This window comes from Carlito syrichta, unplaced genomic scaffold, assembly GCF_000164805.1.
Source record: "Carlito syrichta isolate Samal-C Ts95f unplaced genomic scaffold, Tarsius_syrichta-2.0.1 Scaffold304825, whole genome shotgun sequence".
Taxonomy (NCBI): Eukaryota; Metazoa; Chordata; class Mammalia; order Primates; family Tarsiidae; genus Carlito; species Carlito syrichta.
In genome coordinates, this window is record NW_007248921.1 from 524,410 (window position 1) to 548,717 (window position 24,308).

Consider the following 24,308-nt stretch of genomic DNA (forward strand, 5'->3'; position numbering starts at 1 on the left):
TAAAATTGAAGTTTGATAATCAATTAAAATGTCAGTGTTTTGGGGTTGATTGCATCATTGTAAAACAGGAATTTCAGACCAGGGTCTAATGACATATTTTATTTTATTATTATTATTATTATTTTGAGTCAGGGTCTCACTGTCACTCATACTGGAGCACAGTAGCACCATCATGGTTCATCAAAGCCTGGACCTCTTGGGCTCAGGTCATCCTTCTGCCTCAGCCTCCAGAGTAGCTGGGACTACAGGTGTGTCCATTACCATTCCCAGCTAATATTTTTATTTTTTTCATAGGAATAAGGTCTCACTATACTGCCTAGGCTGGTCTCGAACTTCTGAGTCAATATAATTTTCCCATCTCGGCCTCTCAAAGTGCTGGGATTACAGGAGTGAGCCACCACAGCCATCTCTGCCAACTCATATCAACAAATGCAGCAATTCCTTGCTTCTCTAATGGTTCATTATCCCAGCCTGTGTCCCATAGGCTATTGCTCTAAGCAATACTGTTCAAAGAGCTCAGGAACTTAGAAAGATGGGTAATACCTTGCCTCTAAAGAATGAGATAATGATCACCATTCTTATACTTCCATTTGTTACTTTTTGTTTATAAGATGCATATAAAAAGATTATCTTTAAGGAGCTCTAGGCTGTGCTTTCTTCTGATGCTTTGTCACAGAGATATCGCACTCATAAAATCTTTGTTGACATCAAATCCAAGTCTGGTCTAAACTATTTTGCTCAGCACATCTGCCGCATTTGATTTAGGTGGTTTCAGGTTTTGAGTTGGAGAATCACTATAGAAGTCTGTGTCGCACCATCACAAGAATGACATCTTTCTGCCTAAGGACAAAGAATGTTATTCATGAAAGATGGAACTATTTTAGAAGATTTCAAAAATAATCTAGTTTTACAGACATAAACCGTAATTCTTCAAAGCATATGTGTTAATGAATGTGAAACACCACTAGAACTGAGTGAGAAATACAGATAAGCTGAAAACTAAAATTAGGCCATTAAATATTGTATAATACTTAATCTTTAGTGTTCTTGTTATCTCCTTTATTGATAAAACACAAAAAAGCTTGTATGTTTGGTTACCGGAGGTTGAAGTAGCTCTTGCCTGATGCCTTCCACGCTCTCCAAGTAAGGAGTTTGGGAAAGTCATTTGCTGGGTGATAGCAGAGTAGAAAAAAAAGAGGGTTGGGAATTTGAAGAGGTTTAGAAAAAAAAATAGCTGTTGCTGATAATTTAAGAAACTTAAAGAACTACAATATGATGACTGGGCAGCTTGGAGATAGACTCTTCTCAACAAGACAGATGATCGTAAATTTCAATTATTTAATTGAAATGTCTTACTAGACCTTAAGGGATTAAGTATTAGTCAACATCAGGTGGCTAAAGCAGTTTTAATGAGTAACTGGTGACATTGTTAGAAATCTGAGCTGGGCAGCTTGCTGTTGGCAACAGAACAAAGAATGCATTCAAGCTACATTATTATCACATGTGTAACGTGAGGCAAGTTGACAATAGGAAGACTTTTGCTTTGAAAACTTTCCCAATTTTATCAAACTGGGGATTAAATTATTTATCAAACATTGTCACCATTTTGGCTTCTAGATCTGGTTATAGATACCTGATTTGTTTAGCTTTACTTTTCAAAAGCATAAAGGTGGTACCAGGCAAATGGATATCATATCCCTATCAAAAATGCAATGGCTCACCCCCGATGAATTCCTGAATTACTCTGGGGTGTATCCTTACTCACATTCTCATTTTCTTATTTGACCCTGTGACTTTTAAAGGTAGAGTGACCTACACGTTTCTCAGAAATATCATTCTGTTTTGTTTTGTTTTTTAATCCTTATATACCAGTTCCAAATTCTTACATTGGCCAAGTTCTTGCCCCGTTTCCAAAATATAGACTGTTTTGGCATTCATCCTACCCTTGGCTGACATTTCAACCTTCTGCTTGCCAGTCTGTTTTTGACTTTTATCTTACTGAGTGTTTGTTGCTGGCAATAGTCCTAACCCACAGTGCAGCCTTGCCTCAGAGAAATAAAATGCTAATGACTGGTCATGGGTGAGAGACTATGATCACAAAGCTTAACCCCCAGGAAATTTAACATTTAAGTGCAAAAGAATCACTTGAGGATACTGATCTTTGTTAAGAGCCAATTTCTGTTTCCTATCTCCAACAGTGTAAGGCAATAGGTATAGAATGTCACCCTCTGACTGGGTGGGTGGCTCAGGCCTGTAATCCCAGCATTTTGGGAGGTGGAGGTGAACCAATTGCCTGAGCCCAGGGATTCCAGACCAGCCTGGGGAACTTGGTGAGATCTTGTCCCTACAATTAAAAAAAAAAGATTAGCTGAGTGTAGTGCTGCATGCCTGGAGTTCCAGCTACTTGGAAGGCTGAGGCAGAAGGATGCCTGAACCCAGCAGATCAAGGCTGTGATAAGCCGTGAATGTGCCACTGCACTTCAGTCTGGGTGACAGAGTGAGACTCCTACTCAAAAAAAAAAAAAAAAAAGAAGATTGTCACCCTCTGTTCCTTGAAGCTCTTCTAGAAACCTCACCCAGTGTGTTTGCAAATGAGGTGCCAGGAGGAGCAAACTTTTCACAGCTGCTGCTAAGTACAAGAATCTTCTTCCCTCTTGGTTCTACTTAGTTCCAGGAATAATGGTCTCACTAGGGTTTTTTGTAGATGCTCATGAAAAATAGGGTTAAAAAAATCCAGAGATACGATGTAGGGTGCAGCGTTCTGCCCCTTCCTTCAGAAGGAAATGAAGGGAGGTTGTCCTAGGGACAGCATGAATGAAGTCGCCACTTTCAGCTCCTGCCATCCTTTTTACTCAGCATTAGAGCTCTTTCAAAAAGCAAGAAAACATTGGCTGGAGCCTCAAGAAAACCCCTGGGAGTCCCGGAGGCCAGCTGGTAGTAAAAGCAGTAACCTTACGCTATTGATTCGTTGGTTTACAACTCATTTTAGGACATAGAGGAAAGGAGCACATGTCTAATGCTCACTTGGCTGCTTGCTAATCCTCCAAAATGTCCCCAAATGTCAACCTAAGAAGAAAGTGAGAAATTACTATTGAAGGGAGGGAATCAAAAGAGGTTTTAAAGACAAGGAAAAATATCCTAAAGAAAGCTGATAAAAATGTTTGGGGAGTTTTAAAACGATGAAGCATCTACAGAGACTATCATGATTTAAAAGATATACCCAAAGAAGAGAAGCACATTTATCAATATGAACTTCTCGTGAGTTCAAAGATCTCTTTTTTAAAAATTTTTTGAGTTGGAGTCCCACTCTGACGCCCAGGCTGGAGTGCAGTGGCATGCTCCCAGCCACTGCAGCCTCGACCTGCTGGGCTCCGGCGATCCTTCTGCCTGAGACTTCCAAGTAGCTGGAACTACAGGCGCACGTCACCATGCTTGGCTAATTTTTTGATTTATTGTAGAGACGAGTTCTCACTAAGTTGCCCAGACTGGTCTCATACCCATGGGCTCAGGCACTTCTCTCACCTTGGCCTCCCAAAACGCTGGGATTACAGACTGAGCCACTGTGCCTGGCCCAAAGAACCCTTATGAAATCTTTTAGGTTATGCTAAAAATAAGGAAGGGGAATGAATAACATCCTTGGGCTACACTTTCATCAAAATCTTTATCAGTAGAACCTTGTCCAAAATATATTTTGGAGATCCCTTTCTCTTCAGCATATTTTTTCTCTCTGCATAAATTCATGTGATGACGGGTGGGGCGTGGTTTTGCTAAGAATAAAACGAAATAATTAATGTAAGTAACTTAGTGGATGACTTGTAATTCAATAAGACCTCAAAAACTGTTGAAAGCTAGTAGTAGAATATTTTCTGTATAAAACACAGAAATACAATTCCTTTTAGTTTAAGCAATATGCACATCTATTATCTCATGTAAAGTTATGAGATCATTATCTCATATAAATTGACAGGCAGGGTAGACCTTAAGGTTAATTGATTCAGGAGTTTGATAATGTCATCAGAAACCAGGTATTTATGCCTCTCCCCTCATCTCCCTCATCAGCTTCACCCTCCAAGTGATTGTAAAATGGTTTCCAGGAGTAATCAGGCAGTAGGTTTGTGCTTCATATCTGAAGGATAAAACAAAATTTGTTGTCTTTATCCTAAAAGCCTTAAACAAGTCTTTTCTCCCATCTCATTGTCTAAAGTTAGTTCAGGTCTAACTATTCTCATCCCAAATGGAAAAAAGGATTGGGTCACTGACTTAGAGTCCTAAACTATGCACCTAGGTTTGGATTCGATTTTGGAGACTCAATCTTGATAGCCACTATAACGATGATAATGACATCATGGGCGTGATGGCTAATTGGCCTATAAATAGATACAAAAGTAATATTATTTCAGGCTAGAGAGAGCTTGTATAGGGAGAAATTCTATACATAGGCACCAAAGTAGATATTCTGTGGGTTGGTCACAAACATACAATGAATGACACAAAATAACTAACATTCTAGTGAGGGAAACAAAAGTGTCAGCATCAAAATAATGCATGCCATAAGACAGAACTATACCATTCATTCATGATATATGCACAAATGAAGCAGCTATTCTTCCTGGAAGATCAGAAAGGTGTACATTTAAGATGAATTTTGGAATTTATGTGGACATTTCCTATGTCTGCAAGAAAGGCATTTTAGTCAGAAAACTAGGAACTAGGAAGTTTAATTCACTTGTTCATTCTGTATCTTTAATGCCTAGAACTATGTCTAAAACATAACACTCAATGTATAAGAACATGAACACCATGAATAACATTCAATAGATGATGAAAGAATGGAAAATGCAAAGTAGAAAATGGTAAAGTTAAAGCCAAGTAAGTATTTTTAAGTGTTTAGTCTTTTTTCTGAAATGAATAGTTAATTTAGGGTTTTAAGAAGGAAAACTGTGACCATTAGTATGTTTTTCAAAGATCACTCTGGCTATCTGTTTGTGTCCAGCAAAAGGTGGGATCAACTTCAAGTAAGGAAACAGCAACAGGATAAAAAAAAAAAAAAGAACTAGTTTCAAAATATAATTAGAAACTAGAATTGGCGGTACTTTGTAATTAATTAGATGTCAAATGTGAAGCACCAGAAGTAATCTAAGATGATGTGTAGCTTTCTGGCTTGATTGAATAGTGACATGTATCCATGAAATCAGCAATGTAAGAGCAGGGGCAGATTTTATTTCAGAAACTTTAATGAAACAACATTGTGACTCAGTTTATTTTGAGGCAACAGTGGTATACACAGCTGAAAATGCAACAAAGAGCTTGTATTGTCCTGTCCTACAATAAAAAAAGCGTTTTAGTCTAAAATTTTGAATCTGGTACCCACCTGGTAGTTAAAGTCTAAAGAAAGCAATATTTAGTGTTCTTTGTGTTTAAAACTAACTAAATTTTCGAATTTTTGTAGACATTTCCAATGTCTGTGAGAAAGGCATCTTAGTCAGAAAGAACTAGAATGAAAGTACTAGGAAACTAGGAAGTTAAATTCACTTGTTCATCCAATATCATTAATTCCTAGAACATTTCACTCCCAAGAACCGCACATGCATACATATATATGTATACGTCTAATGACATAATAATATGAAGACACTAAAAATTATGCTATTTAAGCAGAAATTTGAACAACTATTAGACTATATTATAATAAAGTTATTGGGATGTACAGTTGACTAAACTAATGATTAAATAGCTATAAGCATATAATAAAATTGCTGTTTAATGCAGACATTCAGAATATATTTGATTAGAAAATAGCACAATGTTATTTTGAAATTATGAAAGATTTTTATAATTATTGCTTTCTAACTCTTTTCTAATAAATTGACAATGATTGTATCATTTGATTTCCTGATTCTCACTACATGTTTAGATCTGGTGATCTTAACCCCTTCTGGCTGGCTGTATAAAGGGAAAATAATCCAGTAAGAAAAACGCACAGAAGTAAGATGCCATGAATGAGAGACTGCAAAGTACTTGGCTCTCATCATTTAGAGCAGCTAATTACAAGCAAACAGGCTTAATCCATTTTCAGACTTTAACCAACTACATGAGCGATGCTTTCTCTCTAGGCCTGGAGTAGTTAACGGGTAAGCAGAGTTTTGTGACTGAAAACTGTGAAAACAGAAGTGATCTTGGTGTAGGAAGAAGAAATAGAGCTTATTTATTTAACAATTACAAAACTCTTTCCCATACATTACTGCAATTGATCCTCCGAAGATCCCGTAAAGTAGCCTAAAATCACTAAAAGTAAAAATTCTGAATGATAGCGGTAACATGATGACCCTAAGTCACTAAATTACAAAGTCAATCTGAGGTTTGATCATAAAGGTATTAATATCAGAGTGATTATGTTGTGCAATGCATTACATATAGACTTCACTTTCATGCACACAGTGTCTCCATCTTCTGTACTGAGTCTGTACACTTGACACATACAACCCGTCAATGAACATTTAAAGCCAGCATTTAGGACAATTGCTATATGGTATTTTTTTCTGAACAGTGAGAGAATTGGCAGGAATTAAGAGTAGATTCCTTTCTTATGTATGAATTCTCTTTGAGGCTTTTATACTTAGCAAATTAAAAATAAACATACCACATATTCTCACTTATATGTAAAATCTGAAAAAGTTGAACTCATAGAAGTAGAGAAAAGAATAATGATTGCCATGGGCTATTGGGGATGGGGTAAGAGAGGAGACATGTTGGTCAAGAATACCAAATTTTAGCTAGATAGGAGGAAAACTTTCAAGAGATTTATTGGACAATATGGTAATGACAGTTAATGACAATGTGTTGTATTCTTGTAGATTGCTAAGAGAATAGATTTTAAGTGCTTTCACCACAAAAAATATGATAAATATGTTAATTAACTTGATTTAGTCAGTCCATGATGTATACATATTTAAAAACAACATGTAGTATATGATAAATGTAGAGTTGACCCTTGACTGACACGGGCTTTAACTGCATATGTCCGTTTATACACTTTTTTACAATAAATATATACACAAATTTTGGAGATTTATGACTATTTGAAAAACTCCCAGATATAAATCACATTGGCTAGGAATATTGAAAAAAGTAAGAAAAAGTTAGCTGTGTCATGAATGCATAAAATATGTGTAGATGTTAGTCTATTTAAAATTTATTATCATAAAATATACACAAATAACTATTATACAAAGTTAAAATGTATCAAAACTTACAGAAACACAGACACAGATCATGCATGGTGCCATTCATAGTTGAAAGAAGTGTAAACAAAGGTGGTCATGCCTGTAAGACCAGCACTGGGGGAAGCCTAGGTGTTCAAGACTAGCCTGGTCAATATAGTGAAACCTTGTCTCTACAATAAAAAAGTAAAACAAAAATAAAAAATTGGCTTGGCAGGACAGCATGTACCTGTAGTCCCAGCTACTTGGGAAACTGAGGCAGAATGATCACCTGAGCCCAGGAGAGCCAGTGAGCCATGATCACACCACTACACTCCAGCCTGGGTGACAGAATGAGACCCTGACTCCATAAATGAATGAATGAATGAATGAATGAATGAATGTAAACAAATGTAAAGACACGGCATTAAATTATAATTACAAAAAATTAACTATAGTACTGACTGTGATACTGTAATAATTCCGTATTCCCTTAAAACACATGTGGTAATTATTTACATGTGAGCAGTTTCTCTCTCCAATAAATGGCATATCACAGTAGAAAGTGAACTCTCAGTTTTCATGCATTTTTCATCATGTTTAGTACAATATCATAAACCTTGAGTAATACCGTGGGATTTGTACAAAGGGTCATTAGTGATGCTGGAAGTACTCCTAAGAAACAGAGGCAAGTCATGACTTTACAAGAAAAAAGTTCAGTTCCTTGATATACACAGTAGATTGAGGTGCACCATTTTCAAATAAATGCATCCAGCTAAGGGGCATTGTTTAAAAAAAAGAAAGAAAAGGAAATTCATGAAAATTTTGTTGCAGCTAGGCCAATAGGTATGAAAATTGCAATTTTTTTGCAAAAATACCTTTTTATCTCATATTGAAAATGTAGATTTAAGTGGATACAGGATTGCTATCAGAGAGACAAACTTGTAAATATAGACTCTATATGATTTGCGAAAAAGCAAAGGCATTATACAGCAACTTAGGGTAAAGGGAAGATAAAGGATCTAAAATTGGAAAACCGTAATGCCAGCAAAGGATGGTTTGATAATTTCAGAAAAAGGTTTAGCTTGAAAAATGTCAGCATAACAAGAGAAGCAGCTTCTGCTGACCAAAAAGCAGCAGATGGGTTTCCAGATGCCATTAAGAACATTACTGAGGCCAGGCACAGTGACTAACACCTGTAATTCCAGAACTTTGGGAGACCAAGAGTGAAGGATTACTTGAGGGCCAGAAGTTCAAGACCAACCTGGACAACATAGCAAGACTCCATCACTACAAAAAATTTAAAAATTAGCTGGACATGTGGCAAGCACCTTTGTCCCAGCTACTCTGTAGCTTGAGGCAGGAAGATTGCTTTAGCCCAGAAACTTGAGGCTGCAGTGAGCTATGCTTGTGCCACTGCATTCCAGTCTGGGTAACAGTGTGAGGGAGTAAGTCCCTGTCTCTAAAAAATAAGAAAAGAGGAAGAATGAAGAAGGAGAAGAAGATTGAAGAGAAAGTATATCTTCCTGATTAGGTTTTTAATACAGACAAAAGTGCCCTGTTTGGGAGAGTGAGGGAATGCTTTAAAGGACAGTCATTAGTTAGGAAGAGCAAATAAACACCAGGATTTAAGACAGGAAGGGATAGGCCATCTCTACTGCTTTGTGCAAATGCAGTCAGTTTATAAGCAGAACTTCCCTTATCTATGAAGCTGCTAACCCCTGAGCCTTGAAGGAAAAAGACAAACACCAGCTGTCAGTCTTTGGTTGCATAGCAAGAAGTCCTGCACATTGAAATCCTTTAATTGCGGTGGATCCATCAGGGCTTTGTCCCTGAAGTCAGGAAGAATCTTTCCAGTAAGTGAGTGCTTTTTTTTTTTGAGTTGGATTCTCATTCCATTACCCAGACTGAAGTACAGTGACAAGCTCATAGCCAACCCAGTGTCAACCTGCTGAGATCAGGCAAGCTTTCCTCCTCAGCCTTCCAAGTAGCTGGAACTACAGGCACGTGCTACCACGCCCGGCTAATTTTTTTTTAATTTATTGTAGAGATGAGGACTCACCAAGTTGCCCAGGCAGGTCTCTAACCCACAGGCTCAGGCAATCCTCTCACCTCGGCCTCCCAAAGTCCTGGGATTATAGGCGCGAGCCACTGCGCCCGGCCAGAAACATTTTTAGAGAAATTAAAACACAAAAATCAAATGGAAATTATGATGTGTTTTTCACAAAGTTACAATGGGTGTGCCGCCTCTCCTGCCTCCCTTCCACCTCCTCCATCTTCTCTACCTTTGCCACCCCTGAGACAACAAGACCAACCCCTCCTCTTCCTTTTCTTCCTCGGCCTACTCAACATGAAGATGAGGAGAATGAAGATGTTTATGATTCACTTCCACTTAATGAATAGTAAATATATTTTATTTTCCCCATGATTCTCTTAATAGCATATTATTTATCTAACTTCCTTTATTGTAAGAATATAGTACATAATACATGCAATATAAAATGCATCTTAATCTACTATTTATGTTATCTGTAGGGTTTCCAATCAACAGTAGACTATTAGTACTTAAGTTTAGGAAGAGTCAGGTTATACTCAGATTTTCTACTGCCTGAGGGATTGGTGCTCTTAACCTCTGTGTAATTCAAGGGTCAATTGTATATATATATTTTGTCAATTTACAAAAAAAGTATTTTATTTAGAAGCAAACATACCATGCTGTATTGTACACTGAAAAATTTGAGAGGGTAAATTTCCTATTAAGTGTTCTTATCATGATAAAATAAAACTTTTCGAAATACCTTAGAAAACTTAGAGAGAGGAATAATTATTAGTTAGATTTTAATTTATTAAAGTATATTTTATTTTATTCAGAAGATACTATGTTTTCTCGTACACTACTTACTCTACAAAAGAAGACTGGAATTCTTTAAATTAAATTTGAATCTCAAAACTTCATTTTAAATGAAAATAACGCTAGGTATACTTTAAAAAGTGAGTAAAATCTGTATCACAGACAATATAATTATTACAGGCTATTAATTCAGTCACAATAATCCATAACATAAATGGAATAAAATGATAACATTGATGTAAAAAAAAAGATAGAGGATAAAAAATATAGACATACTTAGTTGATTATGAACTGGGTCACTAATGATTACCCAGTTTATAAGGACATAATGCATATTTGAGAAGAATGTGTAAACTATTGTCTGCTTATATGATTGGCATTTCTACAAGTTTAACGTATTTCTTAACTGTGACAATTATCCATCATAGTTACAGTATAAGAGGCACATCTCTGTGTCTCTCTATTTTGAGCTGGGTCTGTAATTCACAGTTAACTGGATCTTGGGCATCCATATGGGACAAATAAACACATCTTCATTTCTCAGATAGCTTTGGAGTAACATTATTTTAATGAATGTATTTTTTTTTCATTTTTGAGTTTTGTTGCCATTTGTAAAGGCTGTCTGCTCTCTTGTATAATTTTATATGGAAAATATTTTGGTGTCAGTCATTAACTTTATTATGGCTTCTATATGGATTTTTTTTTCTATTTGAGAGATGGCCTGTACATGCTGAAACTGGACCTATACCAATTTATTATTTGATTACTACTCTGAATATTTTGATAGCAAGACTGTTACCTTGAACATTTATTATTCTTCAGAATCATAAAAGTAAGCAAACATCTTATAGTATTTATGATAAAGTAAAAGAAATATCTGGTATAGTACTTAAGTTAAAATCAATCTATCTTTCTACCTACCTACTTAGCTTCCCATCTGTCTGTCAAGACCCATTCTTTGTATATTATTAGAAACATTCAGGAATCATAAAAATAGTACTCTATTTTCTTATTCATTGAGTAATATTCACTTCATAGTAATGAATATTTTTCTTAAAACCTCTTGACAATATTTGGAGATACAAAGGAACATAGTTAAATCCATGAGTTCTAATTTGCTAGACATTTTTAATTTTATAATTTCCTTTTAAACTACAAATAGCTTTTTATTTATGTTCCAAGTTTTCATAACAGATTACTGAACTAGGAAAAAATTGTTCATACTCCAAGAAAAATCACAGTCTTATTAATGAATGTAGACATTTTCCTTGTGATTTATGGGCTTAAAACACAATAGGAAATATTTTGTGGAAAAAATTTGAGATACATTTAGGGGAAAGTATTTCTTTCAGAATCCCCCATTGTTCAGACTTTGAGAAACCTATTAATGCAATAGTGTGTTTAGAGTAAATTATGCAAATATTAAAGACTGTGTCCTTTCCATAGAATTAATTTAAGTCCATTCTTATAAACACAACCTCTTTTATTCCCTAAATTGTACTAGTAACTAATATTAGCATGACATTTTAAACCTAGCAATTATGTTTTTCTAATGAGATTTATGTGTGGATCAGAAATAGATGGCCTCTGTTCTCCATGACCATAGAGAAAGTAAATATATTCTTGTGAGCATCCTGGAATTTTCCTAATGCTGTGGATCACGTTAGTTTAAAAATCAATCACAGATCTTGGTGGCTAGGAAGAACACTGAAAATATTACTTCACTGTTTCAAGAACAAAATAATCTAAACATAGGCTTTGTGAAACTAAACGAAGTGTAAACTCGAAACTTTTATTTAGATTGCAGCCAAAAAGTACCAGCATTTCCAGGAGTAGACCTAGGTTTCATTCTCTCCAACGATTATGCCATTTGGGAGAAATTATTTGAGAAAAAAGCACAAACGTGTCTCAACCTTTTCAATTTTGTTAAACTATGACCACGTGAACACATCTCTAGGTCCTCCCTGGACCTTGGAAGGAGATTATAAAAGCATAGGGCTCTGGAAATTGAGATGCATTAATTTCATAGTAAACTCATATTTGGACATACAGTAGTCCCCCATTTATCCAAGAGAAATGTGTTCCAAGACCCCCAGTGGATACCTGAAACTGCAGAGGATACTGAACCCTATATTCACTATGATTTTTCCTATATGTGTGTACCTAGGAAAAGTTTAATGTATAGGCTAAATTAAATTAAAAATTAACAGCAATAACTCTAATAAAGTGGAACAATAATAATATATTGTAATGAAAGTTATGCAAATGTGGTCTCTCCTTAAGACACCGTATTGCACTCACCTTTTTCTTCCTATGACCTGTTGATTTGATGATTGAGACAAGCGGATTGCCTGAGCCCGGGGGTTTGAGACCAACCTGGGCAACTTGGTGAGACCTCATCTCTACAATAAATCAAAAAATTAACTGGGTGTAGTGGCATGCGCCTGTAGCTCCAGTTACTTGGAAGGCTGAGATGGAAGGATTTCCTGAACCCAGCTGGTCAAGGCTGCGGCAGCTGTGATCTTGCCACTGCACTCCAGCCTGGGTGATAGAGTGAGACTCTGACCCAAAAAAAAAAAGCAAAGAAAAAAACCAGAAGTGATTCACGTCCCAAGAGGGCTGGGTCAGGATGACACAAGATTTCATTATGCTACTCAAAAGAGGGCACAATTTAAAATGTACAGATTGTTTATTTGTGGAATTTTCCATGGAATGTTTTCCGCCCTTTGTTGAACTGAAACACAGAGAGTGAAATCTTGGATAAGGGGGGCTACTCTAATACAAAGACATTAAACGAGAAGCGATTGGTCAATGGCTTTCTTATTGTTAGTTGAATCTTTTGGTAGCATTGCATATGGATTCTCCCGTCAAATATTAAACCAAGTATATATATATTTTGAATAACTGGTCTTCAGTATTTCTTAAAAAATTCACATGTAGCTTGAGAACATGACCCATAATTATAGAAGTTACTGCAAAATATACTTGTGTTTGCTGGTATAATATACAAAACTTCTTAATATCTAAACCCTTTATGACTCAGTACAGCTTCACTTAATCAGAGAGAATCCTCAGGACAAGAATTACTCTCTGTTAAACAATCAATTGATGAGATTTCACTTTTTTATTTCTTTTCCTGTGTTAGAAACATTAGTGTCCTCTCAGAAGCAGACAGTAGGTTTCTAACTTGTCCACTATTTGGGCTGACACATTTACTACTTAAGAAAAATGCTTCACTCTTGTAATGGAACATATAAAATCTCACTGCATTTATGATTCTTTTTCTAGTAGTTTGTTTTATAAAGAGCATAGAAAGCAGTGATTCGCCTTAAACTCTGTTACATCTGAATCTATCTGTGCCACTTTTTGATGACCTGGACCTTTGGCTAATATAAATTATCGTATTTAATTTTTCTTTTTAACTAATCACAGTGAAACCTAATCCAGTTTTATTTGTAGCACTGATTGTTCTCTACAAAACATGCCATGAGTACATGTGCGTATCAGTGATGAATTACACACATTCTTTGTGAGAAGAAGTCAATGCCTGATGCCTGGGCATGATTTCTTGGAAATGACAATGCTAAAATGCCCAAAGAAACCCTTAGCAGAGCTATACACTGTTTTTCATATATTTATCTATTTTTGATTCTCCTTGCTTTCAAGCCTCTAAACACAAACTCAGAGTGTGTTCGTGGTGTCTGGACATAGTTCTAATATTTACTTCAAGAGATGTCCTAAACATGGTCATTTAGTGGGAGGAATAACCAGGTGATAGGGTTTAGGTGATATTGTATTTGATCTTACCAATTGTGCTCACTGTATTTTCTTTTTTATTTTTTGAGTCGGGGTCTCACTCTGTCACCCAGACTGGAGTGCTGGGTACAATCACAGCTCACTGTGGCTTTGACCTCCCAGGCTCAAGCCTCCCTTCCACCTCACCTGAGGACTGCAGGCGCACACCGCTACATCCAACTAATTTTTTTGATATTTTGGAGAGACTAGGTCTCTTTATGTTGCCCAGGCTGGTTCCAAACTCCTGGGCTCAAGGGACCCTTTGCCTCAGTCTCCTCAAACATTGGGATTACAGGTGTGAGTCACAACGCCAATCCACCCTCACTTTATTTTCTTAAGAGGTTCCTGCCTTTTTGGGAGGCCCTTGCCAGATAGATGGATGGTCATTCAAGCTCTGGCTGAATAATCCGACTCAAGGTAAACAAAGGGAGAAGGTCTTTGTCAATCTGCTGTGTTAGATGAATTGTCTCTGTTTCTCGTGTAAAAGTTATTCTGGCCTTAACCTGCTATTTGAGAAATGTTTCAACTCGTGTATCATAAGCCAGAATGCAATGAGATGAGAAAGGAACGCTTCTTTTTATACATTCATTAAAATGTGCTCTCTCTCGACTTTCAAAATTAACAAATGTTAAAGATAAATACAAGGGAGGACCCGAAAGAAAGAAATTGTTTTTTTGGAGGATGGGACCCCTGTAGTATAGCTTCCTCTGTTAGGTAAGTATTCTAGGAACCCATCAGTGTACCAGCTGGTGTTGTGAGCTGCTGTGTCTAGCTTCAGTGACTTTTTTTTTAGATTCTTTCATCATGTTTGCCCATTTCACGATGGGTGATTTACGAGCCTACCTGTCTACATTGCACCGAGTGTTTAGCAGTTTTTGACCCAAAATGCCATGACCCCCGTGCCCCACCCTTCCTATTTACACAATCTCACCCCGAGTGACTTTTTTGTTTGTTTCCCCAAATGAAAAAAGTCCTCAAAGGGAAACATTTTGCCCATGTGGAAGAGGTGAGACAAAAAACAGCAGAAGCACTCAAAGGCATCAAACCTGATGAGTTCAGAAACTGTTTTGAGCTGCGTTTCCCCGTCTCGATAGCTGTATTGCATCAAACGGGGAGTACTGTGAAAGCAACTGAAGTTTAAACATGTAAAAACAAAAGCACAATTTTTTTAATAAGTAAAATCAAGGTCTTTTTGCATGGTCTTTTTGCTTTTTTGCTTTTAAAACAAATTATTTGAGTAAGAAAAAGAAGAGACAAGGTAGAGCGTTCCACCACTAATCACAACACGATAATTTTGATAACAATAATTTTGTTGTTGACATTAAACCAGTGCATTCAGAAAATATCTCTTTGGCACCATTCTTAAAATATCATGAATGGTACGTCAGATACTCTATGTGGAAATAAATGAGAATAAAGGGGCTGGGCGTGGTGGCTCAAGCCTGGGTCAGTGACCCAGCAACTGAGTATTTCTTACTCTCCACTCTTTCTTCTGTAGGTCCTATCAGCAGTGTTCTGGTGAATAAATATGGCAGCCGGCCAGTGGTGATGGTGGGAGGTTTGTTTTGCTGCCTGGGGATGGTCTTGGCTTCCTTCAGCACCAGTGTGATGCAGTTATACCTCACGATGGGATTCATTGCAGGTAAGTCATGCTTTCTTTTCTTTTCTTTTCTTTTTTTCTTAGAATAGAAAATATAGTTTGTTTAGAAAGTAAATTGGAGAGAGAGAGAGAGGAAGAGAGAGAGAGGAGAGAGAGAGAGAGAGAGAAAGGAGATTCACCTCCCCAAGGCAGAGCTGGGGTCCAAATCCGGAAGCATGGCAACATCTACAGTTCAAAGAGCATATGGCCACAGCAGAGTCTAGTAAGGCAATGACCATGTTCTATTTTCATCATACTTTTTCTTAACAGTTCTGTGTTTTCAAAGCTCGGAGAGAAGAACTGGCAGTAGGAAATTCTTCTTGTTTTCTTAGAATTTCTTTTAAATTTTTATAAATTTTTATAAATGATGCTAGGGTAAAGTAATTTTATCTAGTGCATGAAAATCCAGCTAAAGAATGACCAAACATTTCATTTTAACATATGAAAAAGCAAAAGTTGGCCAGGCACAGTGGCTCAAGCCTATAATCCCAGCACTTTGGGAGGCCAAGGCGAGAGGATTACCTGAGTCTGTGAGTTCGAGAACAGCCTGGGCAACTTGGTGAGACCTTGTCTCTACACTAAATAAAAAACATTAGCCGGTCGTGTTAGCACGAGTACCTGTAGTTCTGGCTACTTTGAAGGCTGAGGCGGGAGGAGAGCTGGAGCCCAGCAGTTCGAGGCTGCAGGTGGCTGTGAGCAAGCCCCCGTGCTCCAGCTTGGGTGACCATGAGACTCCGACTCAAAAAACAAAAGTGACCAGACAAGTTACATGTTCCATATAAATGTTAAAAAGAAAACAGCTTTTGCTTTGTTTCTTCATTTTGTTGTTTAATCAACTAATTATTTAATTTTAATTTTTTAATTTTAAAGATGTGGGGCACAATTCAGGGTTAGGTATACAAATGTTCATTATGCAGGTACCCTTGTTGATGAAGTGTGCCTCCCCTTTCTCTGGCTGTTTTCCTCAACTGCCAATCCCACTCCTGCTCCCCTGGCAGTTTCCCACTACTGCCAATACCTTTCTTATAGGATTATAACTGTTCAAGGTTCGCTTATGAGTGAGAACATGTAGTACTCAGTTCTTTGTTTCTGTGATAGATCACTGAGTATGATAGACTCTAAATCCACCTAAGTTGTTGCTTTGTTTTTACTTTTTCACTCCTCAGTCAATTAAGATGGTATTGTGGACACAGACTTTTTGGTATAAATAAATAGCTTCATTTTTCTTTATTTTTCATCATTTATTTCCATGTAGAGTATCTGACTTACCATTCGTGATAATGTTAAGAATGGTGCCAAAAAGATATTTTCTGGATGCATTGGTTTAACTTCAATAGCAAAATTATTATTATCTGTGTTGTGATTAGTGGTAGAGCTCTCTACCTTGTCTCTCCTTTTTCTTACTCAAATAATTTGGTTTGAAAGCTCAATGAGGCACATTTGCCACTAACCAAAACCTTTAAAATCGCATATTGTCACTGGATCATGATTGTCTCTCATGCACATGTCTACTGACTCAAACTCACCTGAATATATACATTAGGAAAGCATTCTTTTTTATTAGCCTGAAAAATTGCATTTAAAAGTCTACACTCAAAGTTTTAGGTGAAACTGGGCTTCACTATATAAAGAAACTGAATCTTTCTCTTATGCTCTTAGATTCCAAGGCGAACATATTTCTCTTTTATATTGATTTTGTATCAGTCTAACCTCACACTCATATAATCTGATGAAAAAAGCAGAATTGTTAAAGCTTACACTAATAGTATTGATAAAATCTTTCTCTTTATCCCCCCTCCTCATCCACATCTCTCTCCTGTTTTGATCTGGCAAAACACGTTATGACAATGAAAATGAAAACCTTCTTATCCCTAAACCTAGAGCAATGAGAATGCCCTTTTGTTTGTGTAGACATACTGATCACATTTGACCACAGAAGTCGGGATGGTCCTACAAATAGATGTATTAGGGAGAAGATGATTTTGGTATTTGCTATACTACAGATATCAGTAGCACTATTGGTATTCTAACCTATAATTTTTCTTCTTTGGGTCTCAAGGGCTTTGATCTTCCAGAGTCAGTTAGAAATACATCTCTGAAGATTTACCTTAAATCATTATCTGTCAATACTCTACTTTGGTTTCTGAAGCAGACAGGTCTTAGCTCCTAAACCTGATTCGTCAGTGTTCTCTGTGTGATCATGGGTACATTCACATCCTTATGCCTCAGTCACTTTGTCTATAAAATAGGGTAAATAATAGCTTTTTTCTTAGGAAGTTATTGGGATGACTAATGTAAAAAATACATATATACTATTTTACAGAGTACCTGGCATCTTGCTATTTACAATTAAATGTTAGCAAATAATAAGAATCACAATGCCATTTTCATAGCATCTTACAGTTATGGAACTTTCTTGTTTTGGCAAAATTTTTTGTTGAGTGAATCAGAGCTCATGGAGTCTAAGTGCTTTGCTCAGTATTATAAAATAGTTACCTAGCTGTGGCAGACTCAGATCTCTCCATTTCAGGTCTTATGTTTTACCAGCCCAGCATGGGCATAGATGGCAGCTATTTCTTAGTGAAATGTGAATTAACATCTGAAGGCGAAAGTTCCAGGTGACAGAATGAGGAAAATGACATAAGGCAAGGAAACCTGAACTTTGAAAGACAATATGTGGCTTTTAGTTTGGGTTCTCCCACTTACAGCTACTTGACCATAGACTGGTCAGTTTTATTATTTATAAGTTGGATCGAATTACACTTATCCTGTGTGTCTCACAGGTGTGTCTGAGGTAGAGTTAGAGAACATGCTGTCTATCCTGCTCCCCTCCACAAGCGTGTTCTTGGTTCCTTCTTGTCAGCTTTTAGGGATACTCCTACTCATAGAAGTTGTTTATATTGAATATTATGCAGCCATAAAGAAGGACAAACATAAGGACTTCGCAGCAACTTGGATGGATTTAGAGTCGATCATAATCAGTGATCTATCACAGAAACAAAGAACAGAGTACCATATGTTCTCACTAATCAGTGGACCTTGAACAATGACCATAACAATATAAGAAAAGGATTGGCAGTAGTGGGAAACTGCCAGGGGAGTTGGAGTAGGATTGGCAGTGGAGGGAAACTGCCAGGGGAGCAAGGGGTACACCTCATCAACAAGGGTACCTGCATAATCAGTGTTTGTTTACCTAGCCCTGAATTGTACCACAAATCTTTAAAATAAAAAAAAAAGAAAATGAAAAAAAAAATGTTTACATTAAAGAGTTGGAGTACCCAAGCCTGTGTATCTCAGAACCTGGATACTTAACCACCTTTGTGGTCTGTTTCAGTTTAAGAAAATTAGTAACTGTAGAAGAATTCTTAATTCTCTAGGCCCTGAAATAATGTTGAATAATGCCTAGGCGAAGGGGGTTATGGAAGGTAGTTTATATAAATCAATTTGATGTACTTTTTAAAGGGCCTTATTCATTACTATTGCTGAACAGTACGTTGGTGAGCTACTAGGAACAGTTCATTTCTCAAAAGTTGAAACTCAACACTGTCAAGGAGTTCCCTGGCCAGTGGGAACTTTGGCTCATCTACACAGTTAGCTTTAGTCCCTAAATTAAAAATATCTGGGCAGTGAGACCTCATCTCTACAATAAATCAAAAAATCAGCCGGGCGTGGTAGCACTCGCCTGTAATTCCAGCTACTCGGAAGGCTGAGGCGGAAGGATCGCCGGAGCCCGGCAGGTCGAGGCTGCGGTGGCCGGGAGCGACCACTGCACTCCAGTCTGGGCGACTGAATAAGACTCCAACTCAAAAAAAAAATATATGTTTCAAGCAAAAAAAAAAAAAAAAATCAATATGGAATGTGAGGGATGTGGAAAATGAAATTAATGCAACAAATGTATTACTGTTTTTTTATTACTTGCATAGTATTGAAAGAAATATCTGTGGGGAGACATAAGAGTGTTACAAATTATAACCATTTTGGTATGTTCACATTCCCGCCTCTCTGAAAAGATTCACATTTTAAAATTACACTCTTACAAGGAAGAAATCTACTCTCTATATATGTATATAAATGTGTTTTAGGAGGAAAAGATGAATTTCTATGTAGAAGTAAATGATTTTAATTAAGAACTTATAAATTTGTCCTATTTTCAACTTATTCAATGACTACTGATACATTGATAGAGGTTCTTGGTTTTATTTCTGTGATTTAAAATGAAAGGAATATGAACTTGTCATATCAAGTGTCCAGTTATGATAATCTTTTTGTTTATGTGCAATTACATTTGTATTTATACCAATCAAAAATTATTACCTTCGGTTGCATTTTTAGTTCTGCCTTACCCACTTGAATATGCTTTTTGAAGAGTCATTTCTTTTGTGAGTGTATCACAAAACCAGGTTACTTAACCACTTTGTGATCTGTTTCAGTTTAGGAAAATTAGTAACTGTAGAAGAATTCTTAATTCTCTAGATCCTAAAATAATAAAAAGTAATGCCTAGACTAAGGGAGGGGGGAGTAGTTCATCTAAATCAATTTTATGTATGTGAGTGGCATAACGTGTTTGTATTTCTCCCCCTTTTTGTTATTTTTAGGTTTGGGTTTAGCTTTCAACCTGCAACCCGCCTTAACAATTATTGGCAAATACTTCTATAGAAAGCGGCCCGTGGCAAATGGATTGGCCATGGCAGGAAGTCCTGTTTTCTTAAGTTCTTTGGCTCCTTTCAATCAGTACCTCTTTAATACTTTTGGCTGGAAGGGAAGCTTCTTGATTTTGGGAGGTATACTGTTGAACGCCTGTGTGGCTGGGTGCCTCATGAGACCCCTTGGACCCAAACAACATGCTTCTACATCTAAAAATCAGACTGGCTTAAGAGAAGAAAATTCAACTCTGAAGGAAATCAAAAAGAAGAAATCAGTATGGGAGAAAGTGAATAAGTATTTAGACTTTTCCCTTTTTAAGCACAGAGGATTTCTGATCTACCTGTCTGGAAACGTCATTATGTTCCTAGGTTTTTTTGCCCCCATTATATTCTTGGCTCCATACGCTAAAGACCAGGGAATTGACGAGTATTCTGCAGCTTTCTTGCTGTCAATTATGGCATTTGTTGATATGTTCGCTAGGCCTTCTGTCGGGCTCATTGCAAACTCCAAACATATCCGACCCCGAATCCAGTACTTCTTCAGTCTTGCAATCATGTTCAATGGGGTATGTCATCTCTTGTGTCCGTTGGCACAGGACTACACAAGCCTGGTGATATATGCTGTGTTTTTTGGCCTTGGGTTTGGGAGTGTTAGCAGTGTCCTCTTTGAAACTCTCATGGACCTTGTTGGCGCTCCAAGGTTCTCCAGTGCCGTGGGACTCGTCACCATTGTGGAGTGCGGACCAGTTCTTCTTGGCCCTCCTCTTGCCGGTAAGAATGTCTTGCATCAAGGAAGGTGAAAAGCATAAAATTAATATCCACTAGCAGAGACTTTCTGTATAATTTCTTTAACGTGGCTTATAATGATGCTAACAGCCTGAAAGACTGAGGGAATGTTAGCTTTTGGTTGTATTATGTATTTTAAAATTTCACTAGTCAATTTTAGACCAAAATTTGTTTCAGAGTCCGGACTTCTGAACCTAAGAACTTAAGTAACATTGATAAATGGTATCTTCATTTTTGGGATTTTTATCCATATTGGTTGTTTTCTGCTCTTAAAAAATGTGTCAGAAATATAAAATATCACTTTATTTTTATCATTATGAACAGATCTCTCTTCAGTTGATATTAAAATTAGTCAAAAATGTTAAACAATGCTCCCAAAAGGTCAGGATCTATCTTTTTTTATTTGAATTCATTGGTTTTATTAATTGGGACTTGTTACATGCCTAAGGAGAGAATACATTTATAATGTCACTGTAGGAATATATTCATGTATATTCTCTATAGAGAGAGAGAAGGTGGGGATCAAAGAAAATTCATTCAAGGGTTTTTTTTGGACAAGATGCTTATGTTCTATACTTATAAATTTTAAAGATTACCTTTAGATTTTAAAATCCGAGATATTTTCAAAGCTGCATATACAAGTGTCTATTTGGCAAACAGCAAGAACTTATCTCCACGTTGGCTAGGTGACTATGGTCAAATTTCTTTACAGTGCTCTAGTAAGGATCAAATGAGATATTACAGATAAAGAGCTTAGCATAATGCCTGGCACAGAGAAAACATTTAGCAAATATTAGGCCCTGTCAGGAACTATATATGAACCTTTGGATCTTTCTTAAAGAAAGTAATTTTCCCCTTTTTATCAAAAAAGAAAAGAAGCATGGAAAGAATGAAGCAATATTAATATGCATGCTATAAGTGAATTGATAAATATATCTATTTTTACAGACATAGATGTAAAAATATACCTCACACGTGTTTGTATTTATGAGTATACATAAAAACACACACATATATACACCAAATTTGGCTTGGTGTGATACATTTTTGACTGAGAAAAATAATTTTCAATACATTTAATATACTGGTACTATAATGTTGTAAGAGCCTGACAAAATTTTTACATTTTCACTGAGCTGTATAGTAGTCATAATCTAGAAAATTTTTATCTTTGTTAAAGTCTCATTAGATATTAATTCAAATAAGAGGCATACACTCGTCTGGGGAAGAATTTGTATGAAAATCTTTTCATTATTTTATGATTGCTTTATGATTTTACCTTAAAAGATGTTCTTTGTCTCTTAGGTAAATTGGTGGATGTAACTGGCGAATATAAATACATGTATATGGCCTGCGGGGCTATTGTGGTATTAGCAAGTGTGTGGTTACTCATTGGAAATGCTATCAACTACAGACTGCTCGCAAAGGAAAAGAAGAAGGCAGATGCAGGGAAGATGGCCAGCGAATCTGAACCCCTGAGCAAATCTAAACCTTTGGAAGATGTTCACGTCAAAGTTTCCAGTACAAAGAGTACTCCCTCAGAAAGAGAAACTAATATTTAAGAAGAAGCACAATTCTGATTTTGGTATTTATCAGTTTTCCTAAGCATTTGGTTTTGTTTCTGTTTTTCAAAATATTGGAAATGTTCTTAGCTGAAATGGGGAATCGCCATTAAAGATGGAGATGAGACTTGCCTCCAACTAATTTAAAAGGCAGATTTTAAATTAGTTTTGAAAACGTATTTGGGGAGTTAAAATTTGAGATTATGCATATAAAGAATCCATGCAATGTGTTTATTTCCATACCTGACTCTGGATGTGGTGGTTAAAAATGAATTTTAAAGTCTTCCAGTGACTGTCAGTCTCGGTTATACAGAGATTTCTGATCTCACACTCTTGGTTTAAGTAACTAGAAGGACTGTGCTTAACCCTATAAAATGATCTTCACACTTCATTTTTTATTTCACATTAAAGTATGAAATAGAATTGAGGAAAAATTAATTCCCCCCACCTACCTGAAACACATACACTGTTACAAACATACTCACATATATACAAAGTGTCTGGAGAGCAAAAAACAAATTCAAAAAGAATATTATCACAATAATTTATTATTTAAAGATAAAAGATGCAGGGGACTAAAGAAACACCTGTTAGCTACTTTACAATGTAGATTTTAAAGATAATCATATGGATGGAAAAAGAGGGTGATCTTAATTCAACTGATAGCTATAAATACACCTGACTGCTATAAAAAGCATTTACATATATGAAATAAGTTTGATAAAGAAAAGAGACAAAAACTTCATTTTGAACCATTTTATCTGAGCACTTTTAGACTTGATGAATCCATGCACATTTCTTTGATGGGGGAGCATTAGTACTTGGTGCTAGAGAATAGAACCCTCAAGTAATTTTCAGAACTTTTACCTAATATTTAAACCAGATTAAAAGTTTGAATAATCATTATTCAGTGAGCTATGCCCATTGATTTATGTCCTAGCAGTAAGCTATGTCCATTGATTTTAAAAGGATTTTAGCTCATAGTACAGAAAGTGATAACTAGGGATTTCTTTTAACTGGGCCTCGATCCAGATGCACTGTCCTACTGAAATATCAGCGCAGAACAAACCAGAATCCTAGCTGACAGGCTTATAAATAGACTGAATTCTAATTTTTCCCAACACAGCAGTGATCAGATGTTCCTGTTTTGAGTAATCCATCTGAGAACAACTGACTAAAAGTGGGAGGTGCCCTCTAAGCCCTCCTCTCTTCCACCAAATACAAGAGCAAAAACCAAACAGGCCTTTTATTCAGCCGCTGGAAATGCCTCACATTCTAGGACCAGCAAGTACTCTACTGATTAGACTTCCTGCTGTCTTTGAACTAAACCAGGAAACTGTTAAGAAAGCCTTTTAGAAATGGAGGCGATGTGTGACTTGGAATTGTAAGTATGGTTTATGACAGGATAGCAAAAAGTTTGAAATATTGCAGCCCAGGTTAATTCAGCACTTCCTTATTTCCATAACTATGTGGATCGTCTGGGAATCTGAATCTCTTGAATACAGAGGCATAAGATAGTTCTGGGCTTTCCAAGCTATAAATACCATTTGGAGTGGAGAAAGTACTTTTAAGCAAGAGAAAGACTGTATGTTATGGCTAAAATTATAAATATTGACATCTGTAAATCTGAAGTGTGACATTATGATTAATGAGAAACATTTAGCACTTGATGGTTGAGGTGCTGTCACTCTTAGATGTCAAAGGGAGTTTGCCATTCATTTTTTTTTTATTGCAGTAAAGGTAGGTGTTATTATTTCCTATGGGACTGCACCTGAATACCAGGCTTTTGTAGTAGTTAACATTAAATATTTGATTTGTAAGATGTTTGCACTG

General features: G+C 36.5%; 1 protein-coding gene across 2 annotated transcripts in view; it reads left to right on the forward strand.

The window, feature by feature from the left end:
• SLC16A7 (solute carrier family 16 member 7) overlaps positions 1-24,308 on the forward strand; it is a 61,582-nt gene that overhangs the window by 33,241 nt on the left and 4,033 nt on the right. The window contains exons 2-4 of one of the 2 annotated variants that reach the window (XM_008060994.2): positions 15,344-15,487; positions 20,080-20,898; positions 22,219-22,498. In XM_008060994.2, the coding sequence (XP_008059185.1) occupies positions 15,344-15,487; positions 20,080-20,898; positions 22,219-22,475 (1,220 nt within the window). In that variant the 3' untranslated portion in view covers positions 22,476-22,498. Of the gene's footprint in view, positions 1-15,343; positions 15,488-20,079; positions 20,899-22,218; positions 22,886-24,308 lie in introns of those variants that run through there. The other variant, XM_008060993.2, reaches the window with a different exon arrangement.